Source organism: Nipponia nippon, unplaced genomic scaffold, assembly GCF_047370975.1.
Source record: "Nipponia nippon isolate SJK-2023a ecotype South Korea unplaced genomic scaffold, ASM4737097v1 scaffold_30, whole genome shotgun sequence".
Taxonomy (NCBI): Eukaryota; Metazoa; Chordata; class Aves; order Pelecaniformes; family Threskiornithidae; genus Nipponia; species Nipponia nippon.
Genome location: NW_028262348.1, coordinates 5,104,258 through 5,119,381, shown reverse-complemented (window position 1 = coordinate 5,119,381; position 15,124 = coordinate 5,104,258). Strand labels below are relative to the sequence as shown.

General features: G+C 55.8%; 1 protein-coding gene across 8 annotated transcripts in view; it reads right to left on the bottom strand.

Annotated features, from left to right (window-relative positions):
• Nucleotides 1–15,124, bottom strand: part of OSBP2 (oxysterol binding protein 2) — a 132,684-nt gene that overhangs the window by 23,617 nt on the left and 93,943 nt on the right. For all 8 annotated transcript variants that reach the window (XM_087768830.1, XM_087768833.1, XM_087768832.1 and 5 more), the window contains one exon: nt 12,399–12,649. In XM_087768830.1, coding sequence (XP_087624956.1) covers nt 12,399–12,649 — 251 coding nt within the window. The remainder of the gene's footprint in view (nt 1–12,398; nt 12,650–15,124) is intronic.

Here is a 15,124-nt window from a genome sequence, read left to right as displayed (position 1 = left end):
CAGCAGGAGAAGCCCCAGAGCTGCTGCTTCAAAGCCCAGATCCTCCCACCAGCAACCCCAGCGCAGGATTTGCAACACCCCACACCCCGTTGCCCAGGATCAGGCCCGCAGGTGACACCAGTGTGCTCGCAGGAGCACAAGAGACACACAAAATATCTGCTCCAGGATTTTCTGAAACCGGTCAGGCTGTGAGGTCCCTGGGACAGGGCTTTCGCAGGCACAGCGCCCAGCACCCTGATTTCTGATCGCTCCTCTGCAAATGGGTGAAACAAGTCAGGCCATCACCCGTTGTTGCTTGCACCCCAAATGGCAGCAACCAGCTTGCACCAGCTACAGGCTGGGGATCCTGGAGTGCTCTGCAAAGCTCCCATTCATGCAGGGGCACCTGGCAGACACCTGTGCACAGCCCAGGGCAGGATTTAACCCTTAGGCTCTTTAGTGTCAGCTGTCATGCACCGTTAGCAGGCGTCTGCTCAGCACCATGGGCATCCAGGCAAGGGAGAGCCAGTAATTGCAAATAGGGATTTCCCCACAGCCCTCCAACTGGTTTTCTTGGATGTTTGCAAGCAAGGATTGCAAATTCGCTCTCCACAGAGCGGCACAGCAGGCTCAGGCATTGAGCCAGATTTCCAACAGCCACCGTGCTGCTTTGGCGCAGGGTGCAAGCAAAACGGGGAGCAGCTTCCCATCTCTGTACGAATTGCCCTAAATCTCAGCCGCTGCGACTGCAAAAGCTTTTTGAAATGCAGCTGCTGGGAAGCCCTGACGCAGCACTGGCACTCTGGGGGTCCGTCCTCAATGACAGGGACCCCGCGGAGGGCACCAAGAGCTGGGAGAGTCCCAGGGGACCCCAATCCCAAGGGAGAAGGACACAGACCCTGCTGAAACTCCAGCATCCTGGGTCATTGCTCATTCATTTCATTAATCCCCCCATTCAAAGGTGCAAACAATTGTAGTCGCTGAGCAGGAGCAACGCCTCGAAATCCAGCTTATAAAACCGTTATGGAGTGGCAGCTAAATTTAGTTACAGCTGAACCTGATCTGGGTTATAAGCAAGACACAGCTGCAAATCCACGTTACGCTGGCGCAGGGACACAGGCCATCCTCGCAAAGGTCAGCGGGCAAGAGGCTCCTTGATGAACGTACTGCAAAGGAGAGCACAGCTGCCAGTTTGCAGGATGAAAGCCAAAGAGAAGCAATTCCCCAGTGAGCTATATGGCCAGGGTGTCAAGGCTAAGCGCATGTAAGAATACAGCCTTCATATAGATATCCCATCATCATCTGCAGAGCTTACCCATCCCACAGCTTCCTGGCAGCATGGGGGGAGACCACGTCACACCCATATGCCCACGTCTCCCTGAGCCATCGCTGCCACGACACAGCTGCTGTGTTTTAGCAGCGCCTGGATGCACGCAGGGTTCGGGCAGCCCCAACGTTTGCTCCAGTCCCGCACAACGGGGTTGCTCTTACCCCCAGCCCAGCCAGGGAGGGACGGGGCACGGCGGTGCTGTGCATGCAGGGTTTCAGGGAGCCACCCACTAACACCACGGAGCAGGGTCCATCAGGAGGGCAGTCGGCTGCTTTCAGTGTCTCCTGGAGAAAAAGGTGATTTCTCCCTCCCAACCTACCCAGCCTGCACAAACTGTCTGTGCTGCCTTCCTCAAAGGTCTCCCCATGACCAACCCTCCAGCAAGCAGGAGGAGAGGGACCAGCAGAGGATGCTGTGCCCGTCCCCACACCCCACCACGAGATTGGCTTTAATCCTCTGACACCCCAGCTGCTGCCTCCCCGCATACAGAGATGGTGGGCTACAGGAGGTGGTACAACATGTCCCGGCTTTTGCCACGGAGCCAGAGCTGGACAGAGCCCCAAAGTCCAACCACCAGTGCTGCAGCCCAGAGACCACACCATTTCTCGGCATTGTCACAACACAAAGTCAGGGTCGGAGAGCAGTGGCCAAGATGCTCTCCCACTCCGCAAGCAAGCTTTTTTGAAAATAATTAAGCCGGCAGTGAGGCTAAGAGGCAAGGCTGCTTCATCACCCCTGAACATCCCAGCCAGTGCTTACCCCTTTTCACCTTGCAATGCTGGCAGATCACCAGCAACTACAGATAAAAGCAAGCTCCATCCACCTGCAGTACGGGCGCAAGGTCCCAGGGAACCCCAGTATTACTTGCGATCGGGTAGCAGGAGGAATAGAGGTGGCTTCTCCTCCCCTCCATGGCTGGAACAAGTTGTTGTAGCAGCTCCTAATCCAGCGTTGGATGGTGGGGCTGTAAATCCCCATAAAGACAAGGAGGCACAGCCAAAGTGGCCAAAAGAGTGTAGTTTTGTGGAAAAAAACACTGAGGCTCCTGCAAATTCCCATGGAGGAAGAGGCAAGGTGCCATTAAGACCCTGCTGGGGAGCAGGAGGCGAGATGCGGTGCTGCCAGCTCCGTGGTCTGCAGCAGCCGCCGCGATGGGCAAATTTAGCACTTTTCACACATTCGTCACAGCAAATATACCAGATTTCACAGCTTGTTGCAGGCTAATAGGAATGTCGTTAATGGCCCGTGGATTATTTATGCAGCTGAAAACGATCACCCGAGGTCAGTCGCGTCCTGCCAAGGTGGTGGTGTCACACGCCCGTGGGCATCTCTGCAGAGCAGCAGCACTCCTGGTTCCTTGACAGGAGCAAACAGTCAATATTAGAGACAAAGAACACAGAGACGAAGTTAATTAGCTTGAAAGTGTAAATGATCACATCAGGCAGTGCCAGATTTCTGCCCCGAGGTCTGAACCACGGGGGATGACAATGTCTCGGGGACGGCCTAGCACAGCTGAGCATTTCACCACCTCCAACACAATGCTGATGGATGCCGAGGGAACACACTCAGACCTGCAGTCCCACCTGCCTTGAGCACCCCAGAGGAACAGCCCTGTGAATCTAACCTTTGGGGAGGAAAAAACCTGCCAGGGAAGTGCTTACTGTTCTGGGAGTGACATCTACTGCTCCTCAACCAAACCCTTCCTTTGTTTGCATGGGACAAGGACCGCTTCATCGCCCAGGAGTGACACGAGAGAAGGCAACCGCCAGATGCGTTCAATCATCTCTTTTTCAATGGTGAATTATACAGCAAGAGCCGTCACTTCATTCATCAGGGGAAAGAGCGCCTTGCCATTTTGCATGCGTCTGGTGCCTCGGAGATAAGTGCTCCCTTCCTTCCTGGAGTCATCAAAACCCTGGGACACATCTGTGCTGCTGCTTACTGCAAAACAGCCCCCCAAGGCAAGGGCGATTTCTGATCCTCTTTTTAGCTCTGAACACATTCACACTGTGTCAGTGCTCCAGGCGCATGCCACAGCACAAAAATGAGCCGTTTGGCTTCAGAGCGGTGAGATATGCAGAGCGTTTGCCCCGCGAGAGGGTTAATTTGTCATCCCCCCATCCCCGCAATACTCTGAGCAGAAAGCGAAAGGAAAAATACAAGGATGGAGCCGGCCCGAATCGCAAGTTATCTCGCACATCATCTCATGACATGGTTTTGAATGTAGTCATCTGCCACGACAGCGATGGTACTCACAGCCGTGCCAGTGGCCCAAGGCCAGGCTGGCTGGACACCAGCAGAAGCAGCAGCACAGGGAAACATTCCGATTGACACAGACTGCTTAAATACCAGCAAATCTGTCCCAAATACTTGGAGTGACCCTCAGCCAGCTCATGAGCATCCCAGCTCTCTGAAGCAGGAGGATGCAGGCACATCGAGAGCTGCTTCTCCCTGGGGCAGGGCTGGTGGCAAGAGCAGAGCCTGAAAGAAGGTGCTGGGCTGAGCCTCACCAGGTCACGACACCACGAAAAAATGAAGTGGCATTGCATAAAAGCCTGTGAGGACAGTAGGTGTGAGTTGGATGCCGAAAATCATCCCACTCCCTATTGCTTTTCTAAGAATACTTCTAAGCGTTACATTGGGCGGAGCTTTACATCAGGCAAAACTGGTGCTACAGAAATGCATGGACATGGAAAAGCTCATTAGTGTCCCAATGGGGAGTGAGAAGACACCAGAGCAGAGCAGGCTCCAGCCCACCTCATGGTGACCTGCAGCACGCGCTGCATGCTGCCAATGTCAGCATCTCAGCAAGACCCCCAACGCTCCCCCAAGGTGCTCCCAAAACCGCTGACGGTCCTGTTCCAGGTGGCACCTCGTGCCCCAGCAGTGCCTGTTTCTCTCTGGGGACTGTGGATTCCCCAAGAGTCAAACAGAGATGTCCAAGATGGAGACGTCTACACTTGGGTGGGAGTTAGATCTGGCCTCATGGTTGGGTCTCTGGGAGTTTTGTTACCTTATTGTGTTATTTTGGGCCATCTGCCTAAATGTCACGAAGACACCAGTGTTCCCCGCCGTGAGGCAGGCTCAGCACTGCTTAACCAACCAAACACACCTTGCCCAGGGTGTAGCTCCTCGAAGAGGACCTCATCCTGGGTCCAAAGCAGCAGAGGCAGTCTGGGGCCGGCACTGGCACCACAGCCAGACTCTGCCTGCAGCAAGCGCCATTACGGACATGTAATCCACCCCGTGCAATAAAGAGAGGATTAGTGTGAAACAGTGGCAAATCCGCCAGCCCGGCTGTGTTAACAGGCTCTAATCCCGTACCCACACAGCCTTTATGTAGGCTACTGAATCCATAATCATCGTGTACTCGGCACGATAAAAGGAAATTTTCATCATGGCTCTGAGAAGCAGAATAAGCCAACGCTGCCCACAGGTTACAGACCAAAGCAATGCCAGCTGGGAGCTGTGGCCCAGGGAAGATGCAGGGTCTGGTTTTCAAAGCATGGCTCTCTGGTGGAAAATCAACTAAGGCATTTGCTGGATGCTTCGGTGTGCCGGCAGTACCACCCCCTTCAACCCCAAACCTTACCGAGCAGCGCACAGTGGCCTCCACTAGCCGTGCCGGAGGGTTTGTCAGGGCACCACAGTGTGCCAAGGACACACCGGGACCAATATAGAAGATGCACAGAGAGCTGAAACTTCACGCTGGGACCTTCTGCTGCAGAGTGGCTGGCCCGGAATCATTCCATTGCACGGTTTCGCTGCTCTTCTTTGGCAACATTCATGTCTTCGGCTTTTTCTTTTGATGCTCTTATCCGCCCGGCCAGCAGCAGGGCCTCTCCACTGCCTTATGTGCCAAAAATCACCCCCCTGGGAAGTTCCTGGCATCAGCTCTTCCCCCTTGGGGAGGTACCTCCAGACGGCTGCTGCAGTTTCTTCTTTCCTCTTCACTTGCCCAAACCACCAAAAACCACCGCAGTGGCATGGGGACCCTCGCAGGAGTCTGCAAAGCAGAAGAGCCAACACCACGAGAGCGGCTGGTCTCCACTTTTAGCACGCCTGGAGGCCTGATCCTGGCTCTGGTGTGCTCAGAGAGCTCTATCCTGCAAACGGCTCTCGCAATGGAGAGATTTCATGAGGCTCTCGCTGGCTTCTTCTTTTCTCGTCTGCCTGATGGAGCGAACTCCAGGCTGGAAGAGCATCTGTCCCCAACCACATGGCGGGCGGCTGCGGTGGCAGCAAGCAGCTGGCGTTGCCCATGGGCAGCTCCGACCCTGGGATCTGGAGGAAGCTGCTTCGGTTTGTACCTCGGTTTCAGCCTCACACAATGCCTTTGCAAACCGCTCTGCTGTACGAGAGGTGCTGCAGGAGCAGTGGTTACCATTAGCAGCTCATCTGGCGGTAGCACCCCTCTATCCCATTCATCTCCTGGTGCCATAACTTCTTGGCTAAATCCATGCAAGAGCAGTGCTGCCATTTCTGCGCCTTCTCCTTCAACAGATGCTGGAGGAAGGAGTCAGAGAAAAGCACCTTGGTGCATCAGCCCAGGCAAGAGGCGAACACAACCCTTGTGATACCAGGGGCAGAACTGCAGAAGGGATTAACCCAGCGATGCGTTGCTATTTGCCCTCCCCACGTCCCCATCCTGCCCCAAGGTGCCAACAACCACCAGGCACAGACACGTGGCAGCTGCCTGTGTGTTGCAGGCAGCTGCCAGAGGATCACACGAGGTATGGGCAGGGCTCACCTAATTACAGAGCTGTGTTTAACATCAGAGGTAATGCCTGGCTGGGCTGTCTCATGGTTCAGCAGAGCTGCTGATTGACATCAGGCATTGCTGACAGTGCAATCCCTGTCTCTGGCATGCTAAGCCCACCGACATGCAGCCCCGCTGATCCAGCAGCTGCCCGGGCAGAAACGCTCGAAACTCTCCTCTGAAGCTGCAATAGAAAAGTTCTCGCTCTCAGCCAAAAAAACAGGAGAGCAGAGCTGTGAGAGGCATCCTCGGGTGCTGGTGACAGACATGTCCCCTGTCTTCTCACACAAGGCTTCCAAGGGGGGCCACAGGACAGAGTCTGAAGCCTCCTGGGGGTCAGATGAACACAATGAGGAGGAGGAGGAGCAGGAGCAGAAGAAGAGGTGAGAAGCCCCAAGGCACTGTGAGGATAAAGCAAGCTGTCTGCAGGAGCACCAGCCGAAAGCCCTGGCCAGCACGGAGGCCCCATGGACACACACAAGGTCTGAGCACCCACACATGTGATACTATCTGGCTGGGAGGAGGACTCAGCAACCATGGCAAATGATGATGAGAAAGGGAGCGGGAGGAAGGCACTGCCTGTCAGGACAGATCTGATGAGAGATACCCTCACACCTCTAAATTAAAAAAGCAAGAAAGGATGCTCCAAAGAAAGTCGCAGCATCTCCGAGCACAGGGGCCGAGCTCCGCATCTCCGCTCCCTGGACCCTCGCCCCACTCTGCCAGCCGTGCAGGCAGGGACAGACCCCAGGGTGACACCCGTCACCTTCCACCACCTCCCCCAGGCAACACCAAAGCACCCACCACTTACTTATTCATCAGTACAGCGCATCCACAGCAAAAACACCCAGGATACACAGACCTCTCGCCACAGCTTTCTCATCCGACGAGGATTAGGGTTGGGTTAAAGATTTAATCCCAAGGCCGGGGGTTTTCTGGGTTGGTGACATGGTTTTCGATGCGCTGATTAGTGCGCGTGTCATTAGCACGGAACAGATAATTAACACAGGCTGTGTTACAGCGCAGGCATGCGAAAACGGGCTCCTCCTGCGCGATCGCCATTGCAATAGTCCCAGGAAGAGAAACCCTGCCCTGCTGCAGAGTTTGCTCTGATTTTAGGCAGCAGAGCATCTGTTTGGGGCCACCGAGGGCAGCTGGGGGCAATCCCTGCTGCTAACGAAGCAAATCCAGGGGTTGAAGCCAGCACTTGCTTGCTGCAGTGCCTGAATTAACCCTGCGGTATAAGGATGCACAGGGTGGAGGGCTCCTCCAGCCCCACTGGCTGTACTGGGGTGAACTGGGAGCAGCCCAGCAGGCTGCTATTCCCTCCCTGCTCAGCATCTTTGCCCCAGCTGCCAGGAGCGCTGCGCAGGCAGAGAGGAGGTCGGGTCCGTCATCCTGCCTTGTGTCATGATGGGTTCAGGGACCCCGAGGGACGGCATCGCACACCCACCCGTGCCGGCAGCCAGCTCTGTGCCAGGACCCAGCCAGGTTCACACCGGCAGCATCACCCCGACCACGCAGTCACCCCGGCATCTGAGCCCCAGGGGGAGATGTCGGGGACTCTGTTTCCTACCAGCTTTAAGCAGTTCTGCAAGCAAACACAGACACATAAGGCGGTTAAGCTATCACTAAAATAAACCATTAGGAGTTATACACCGGACTGGAGGCTGCTCTAGTGAACCTGATGCCGCTCAGAGCACGCACTCAACATCAGTCTGGTTTAATATGGAAACAATTTTAGGAATACGGATTAATCACAGCAGCATGCCCACGGGGGCAGAGAAGTCTCAGCACTTCACAAAAACAACAGTGAAGCTGGGACACGGGAAGGCAGAGGAGTGGCTCTGGGGAAGCGCATCTTTTGCCCAGGCAGCTCACTTCAGCACCGGCACCCAGGAGGTCTCCAAATAAACTGATTGAGCAGCTGTAACCCCCCAGCTCCAGTGCTCAGACCCTCCACAAACCCACCCACGGTGCCCACCAGCGGATGCCTCCACCAGGCAGATGCCACTCAAAGTCCCCGAGCGTGGCCGCGGGGAGATGTCGGCTGCTCCTCGAGCCACCGGCACGTGGCACAGGGCCACGCTGAACTGCTGCTGAGCTGGAGCACGGCCCCGGAGGGCTCCGCAGAGAGAAATGCTGCCGGGATTGGAGGATGCAGCTTCTGGGATGCTGCTGGGCATCCCGGAGAAGCTTAAACAAACAGCCCATGGCCACCTTCCCGCAGGGAGGAGCAGCATATATTGTTATCAATCTCGCTTCTGGTTCAAGCACTGTTTCACATACTTAAAAACCCTCCCTCCAGGTTCAGAGAGTTGAAGGATGCTCTTTGCTGATGTCTTGTGTTGCCGGTGCTCCAGACAGGTCCGTTCCCATGGGAAAGGAAAACCCGGCTGGGGAAGTCAGTCTGCCTCAAAGCGGATGCCAGCATCCTCTGCATGATGGACTTGGGCGACCACCGGCACAGTGGCCTCTCATAAGGGCAGGTGTGGGGTCCTTTGGGTCCCTGGGTCCGCCTGCTCCACGCCAGCCCGTGCAGGGCTCCCTTCTCATGAAATCTTGCCCGCTCAGCATCTCCCACCCAGCTCTGCAGCCTTGCCCCAGCTGCCTCTCTCACCCCTCCATGCCCAGGCTGCGCCAGCCCAGCAGAGCCTTCCTCCACCTCCGCTCCTCGTAAATCTCGAGGCAAAATGCAAACTAAGCCAGGAGCCACATGGGGCCAGGGCTAAGCCCTGCTGCTCTCCATGCTCATGTCCCTTAAGGAAGCACAAAGCGAGCCAAAGGAAGAGCGCAGCTATTGCACACTTGCGTGCAGTTCAGCCGCCTCCGAGCTTTGCCATAGCAAACCCCATTCCCATTAAAAACCTATTTCTAGCACCACCCACATCCCTGTAAGCTCTTCCTGACGCCCAAACCAGCTTCCTCAGCGTGTCCACACGGCCCTCCTGCCTGCTGTCTGCTGCTAAATTATGAGACAGGAGCTTTCCCTGCTCCTTGGACGAGTCTCCGCAATTCAGCACAGTGCTCTTCATCTCTGCTCCTCTAATTATCCCTTTAGTTTGTTGCTTCTTATTTTTACGTACCTCCCACTCCTCCCCCACAGCAGATTGCAACTTGCTTTTCTGCGTCTCCTCCTCGTTGCTTCTCACAGCCCCGCTGACACGGGGCGTCTTGGTCCCAGCAAGGCTGAACTCTGCCACGAGTCTCACCCGGCTTGATGTTATGTGAGATTTCCGAGTTCGGATGGGAGCAGAGCAAACAGGTGGCTCGTAGAGGTCTGGGCTTAAATTTGAGCCTTGCAACAGTCAGTGCCTCTGTGTTTCAGATCCTCACCTGCAACGCAAAGGTCCAGCACATCCCGCTCTGCCTCTGCCCAAATCTTCCTCTGTCATCCCGAGCATCACTCACGCAGGGGTAGCCTGAGCCGCTTTCTCCTCCCGATCTCCAGAGAAGCACCCGGAGTCAGCCGAGGCAGGCACGCAGAGTGCGCAGCGAGGAGGTCACCTTCGCAGCAAGACTCTTTCATTTACATATGTATTTATTTATTTCTACTTGCTTGCTGCCGCTCCCTGCGGCTCCAGGGACATTTACATAATCGGATCACAGGCAGCTGGACAGACACCGCAAGCGCCGGCCCCGGAGCATCCATCCCTTCCCACTGCAGGCAGCAAAGCCCAGCTCTGCCCTGTCCCTTGCCCACTGCCAGGGCACGCTGGCCACACAGGTCCCAGCCAGGAGCGGGACTGAAGCGCAGAGCCCAGGGCTGCTCCCATGAGCCCGGTGCTGCTCGGGAAGAGGGCAGGGGCAGAGATGGCTCCTGGGGGTTTGTCGTAGCTGACAGCTTGCAAGTCCAAACCCCACTAAACTGCTTGGAGGTGCAAACAAAAAAGAAGCAAACGCAGCACCATCTTGGCAATGAACGAGTAGTGCTGCATGTCACTGTCCCCAGCCGGCCACGGCGTGGATGCGAGCCATGGCATCTCCTGCAAAAGCCAATCTCTGCTGCACGGGCAGAGGTGGTGCCCTGGGAGGCAGGATTTGACCACGCCGGGTGGGAGCAGATCAGGGAGGTTTGGTGCTGGGGCCGGGGCAGAGCACAGATGCGGAGCATCCACATGCCAGCACCAGCCCACCACTGCTGGCTGGGACCTCTCTGGGCAAAAGCCGGCAGGTGAGGGATGTTTAATTTCTCCTGCAAGGAACTACCAGCCCATCAAAAGCACCCTGTGCTTCCATGGGATGCGTGGCCCTGAGAAGCCCGCGGGGATCAAGGAGGGCAGGAGGAGGGTGTATTTTCACCTACTGCCAGGAGATGGCTTGAATCCATGTGCTTCCCTGTAGCGATATTTCATGTTTCAATACAGAAGATTTCGGGATCTTTGCCTTGCACAGAACCACCCCCCACCCCATGAGAGACTCCCTGGGCAGGGAGCTCACAGAAGGCATCACCCCACGCTAGAAAGATAAATCAAGGTGCAAAAAGGGATCCGTGCAGGAAAAGGTGACAGCGTAGCTGGGAGCACCAGCCCACCATGATGGGGTGGTCAAGGTGTCGATCCCCCTCCCTCTCGGCTCCCACGACCCTGCCCTGCTCCCCCTCCTCCTGCCTTTCTAATCCATCCCCACTAAAGCGTCACCGCTTTGTGGGGGTCAGCGTCCCCCCGCCCACAGCTCCGTCACCTCCCCCCGCAACTACGGGCTCATCAGCAAGCTGGGAGAGCCACAGCTACTACCCCATCCTGCTTCTTCCACGTTACAGCCTTTCCCCTTCGGACGTCTCCTCGAGATGCTCAGCCATGAGCTGAAGTACAAAAGGATGCTGTTAAAAACAGATCTCTGATCCACCCGAAAACACGTGCCTTGCTCCCTCCCTGGCCCCTCTTACCTGCTCAGTGTTTTGGACAAACCACGTTTCTACTGTTTTTTCCCTGCACAACAGTTTGTGCTATTTCCCACCGTCCAGACAGCCTCACCCAAGCTTTTATCCCATCACAACCACCACAACCTCCTCCTCTCTAGGCTGGACACTGCAAATCTTGCTCTGCTCATCCCTTCCCAAAAGACTGGAAAAATCCTCTCTCCAGCAATTCCCTGCTGACATCCCGTTGTCGGTCCGCCTCGTAACAGCAAACCCCCGCTGCTCCCAGCAGCGCCGAGGGTTCTGCCGTCACCTTGCACCGCTCGCAACACGCTGCCATCCCAGCTCCAAAAATTTCGACAAACTCTCCACGGGGAGAGCACTGCACAGGCACCCCCAAAGCTGCTCCAAAATGCAAGACGCCATCTCAGGAAGCCCTTTCCCCCCATGGCTACAAAATCCTGTGAGTGGGGACAAGGAGGATGCTGTGACTGCGGGGCTCCTGCGTCCCCTCCAGCTCCCGCTGTGGATTATTATTATTTTTTAAAAGCCCACATAAACCAACACACGAGCTCCTTTTGCTCAGGGCTGGGACAGCACGGCAACAACACTGCTCCATTCACAACTCCCCAAGCTCTGCCTTCATATACTATTCCAGGTCTCTTAGGCTTTTAGGTTGTTTTGTTGGGTTTTTTTGCTTTAAATATTTTATTTAGTTTTACTCTCTCTTCCCCTCCCCAAACCTCCCCAGGGAAAATCAGGCTCCCCAGGAAGGGCTGTCTCACTGCGAGGGAGGCAGATCCACACCCCAAACAGAAGCTGTCCAAAAAATAATCAGAAAGCACCGTCACGCTGCACAAGGCAGGGAGCAGCGCCGGTGCTGGCACACGCTTCACAACCTCCAACCAACCGGTCTGGGAGAGCACAGCTGGCACAAGACAGCTCTCGGACCCCGAGGGGGTTAAATCCCCCGGTCGTGTAAAACAAGGGCAGCTTCATGGAAGTCAATGAGAACGCGAGGGACATGGGGATGTTGGTCTGAATCTGAGGCGAGCAACGGGCTCTGAACTGCCATGCCAGCCCCAGGAATGGCTGAAAACCCCTTTGCACCCCAAGCCTCCGCTTTACCTGGCTTTACATCCAAAATATCCTATTTTGGAGCAGCCTCCCCAGAAAGCATGCTGTAAGGATGCAGCAGACCTGTGTCTCAGGGGGTTACACACACCCGTGCCCGTGCCCCAGGCTGCACCTTCCCAACTCCCATTCCCTTGCCATGGCGCTGAGCCGGCACCACGAGCTCCCGGCCGTGTCCAAGCCCCGCGCCAATGCACAGCTCTTGCAGAAAGCCGGTGCACGGGGAGAAAACGGGGCCGTGCTGAAGGGAAGAAGGATGACGGAGGAAGAGGAGGAGGAAAACGCTTCTCCCTCTGCCTCCTCGCAAACACGGCGGCTCAGCTGGCAGCACTTACGTTGATCATAGCATTGGAGGTGATGCGGAAGAGCGTGGCTCGTTCATTCACCGCCTTGATCTTCTCGCCGCTCTCGGCCGGCAGCTTCAGGTTCTCCAGCTCGCTGAGTGAGCGCTGCAGGGCCGCCCCGTGCTTCGCGATCAGGTCATTGCAAGTGCTCAGATCCTCCAGCTTACTCGAGAGGGTTTTCAACGTGCTGTGCAGCTCGCTCTTGTCTGACTGTGAGGCGGGCTCCTCATCGCCCGAGTCATCTGCAAAGGGAGGGATGGAGAAAAAATAGTTTCCATGGTTACCCCCGGACCGTACTAACCCGCCGGCGCAGCGGGCAGGGGGACCTCCTGCCTCCTCCGACGTGCAGGCAGCTCTGCCAGGGCTGGGGGTCATGGCCACCATGCCCCCCAGGAGCGGAGCGTGGTGTGGAGGAGCAATGCGGGACGTCCCCCAGAGCCCTGAGGAGGCATCCGAAGGGCTCCTGTGGCTGTCACCGGGATTTGGTTCAGGGCTGCTAAGGCTGAGCGATGTGGGGTGGCACGGGGAGCGGTGTGCTGGAGCCACCGGGGAAGGGCCACACGCCAACCTCCCCTTTCCATGCACAGCTATGGGAGCCAGGCACAGCATCAGCACACCCTGCACTGGGCGCGAACCTCACGTGGGCTCTGCAAGGTCTGCTTTGGGCAGGATAAACTGTTTCACCCAAGGGAAAGGTCACAAAGACACAGAGGAGAGTAACAGCCTTTACCCAAAACCATCATCACACCTTCAGACCACAGAAAACTCCATGATCAGCATCTCAGGTACAGCAGAAATGGTTATTCCTGCAACTCCGGAACACTTGGGTGACTTAAAACCAGAAAATCAACCCGAAACCAAGCAGCGAGTATTATGCAGCATTTCTTCAGATCATCCCACCGCTCCCCCGGGGAAGACGGAGGAGGTGAGCGGCTCCGAGAGGCAGCATTGCCCAAAGCAAATGCAAAAAGCGAGAGCAGGGCAGGTCCTGCACAGGATCTGCGCCCCATCCTTATGTTCAGAGTTTAGCCGAGGTTTCTCCAGGTGCACCCAAAAACCACTAAGGAGGCACAGCACAGAGCAGCCCCTTCATTTCCCCTCCCTCAATCATCTGTTTCTGGATTAAAAAGAGACAGGGACCGGCATAACATGCCTGCAGCTTCTCTGCCAGGGCTGGGGGAGCCAGGAGGGATGAGGACGTCCTCCAAGCCAGCCAGGCTGAGAGATGGCGCGATGCCGCAAAGCACGGACCTCGGGGATGCCTTGGTTAAAGCTGGGGCACAGCACATCACCTTTCTGTGCTGCAAGGAAAATGAGAAAAGCCCGTACTTAGCACTGATAGGTGGGCATTTGGTTTTTGTTCCTGGCTTATTTATAAGACCTTCTGAAATGCTGTAGATATTGAGTGATGTTCAGCCATCACTCATATCGATTCCACCGCTCTTGGGCCAGTTAAGGAAAATGAGAGAAAGAGTGACCTTCATTTAACAGTACCGAAGCAGTGTTTCTAAGGCAAGAGCCAGAGCAATCTGGATAATATAAAAGGACCATCAAGCCGGAGTGGAGCAGAGCGCGATGCTGCACCAAGTCTCATAGCTATGAAGCTACGCAGAAAGGATGTGATGGGACAAAGAAGCATAGCCCAGGGACAAGGCTTATCCTACACGGCGGGATTTACCCCAGCTGCCCAAGGACAACAGGAGAAGAAAATTAAAGCCCTGCTGGGAAACAGGGCACAGAGCAAAGTGCAAGCAGCTCATGAAGTGCTAGGGCAGCATCTCCCAGTGCAACCATTTGGTCTGTCTGCAACCCAGCCCCAAGCATCCACAGCACACAAACCTCCAATTTAAAAGCCAGGATGTGAAGTGTGGCTTGTGGCCACCAAGGATGCTCAAGGAATAAATAATCCACCAGTGCCAGCATTCACAGCACCCACAGGAAGCCACCGAGGCCTTCCCAAGGAAGGCGAGCAGCCAGCCAAGGTGCTGGGAACAGAGCCAGCTCCCACCGAAAGGCTGAGGAGCTACTGAGCTGCACGGCTGGGTGGGAACAGCCCCGCTCTTGGGGACAGGACCGGGATTTTGGAAACACAGGCAGCACCAGGAAAGTCTCCAGCACAGGTGGAGGAGACGGGCAGGGGAAGGAGAACAGGAACGGGAACATGCAGGATTTGAAGACTCCATCCCCAGGAGGGCACACAGAGGAACCACAGCGATGGGCATGAGCTTACACTGCAGGCATCTTGTACAAGCCCACTGCAAAAGATCTAGCAGGAAAATTTAAGCCACTTTTCCACCCGTAAGGAAAGTAACCAAAGCCTCCCTAAGGTCCACTTTCTGTTTCAAAGATTTCCACGGTGCCCTGCATCCTGGGGCACACAAAGGCACTGTGCGGGTCACTGGCAGCGTATACACATCCCCCTGAGCTCTGAATATTGACTTTGTACCTGTCCTCAGCTGGTGCATCCAAAGGACAGAGCACACTGTACCGTGCAGCGGATGCTCTCCAGGAGAGGTACTGCTGCTCAGAGCCTGAGGCTTTCCAGGGCAGAAGCTTGAATCCGTCTGCTTTCACAGTTTCCCACGCATCTCTCCTTCACCATCAAATACAGCATGAGCTTTCACCAGAGCTACTGTCCAGCAATATGACTTCCACCTTCCAAGGCTGCGTCTGCAGCCATCACCTCTGATCGGGATGGAAACCTGCTCCTCTAGAGC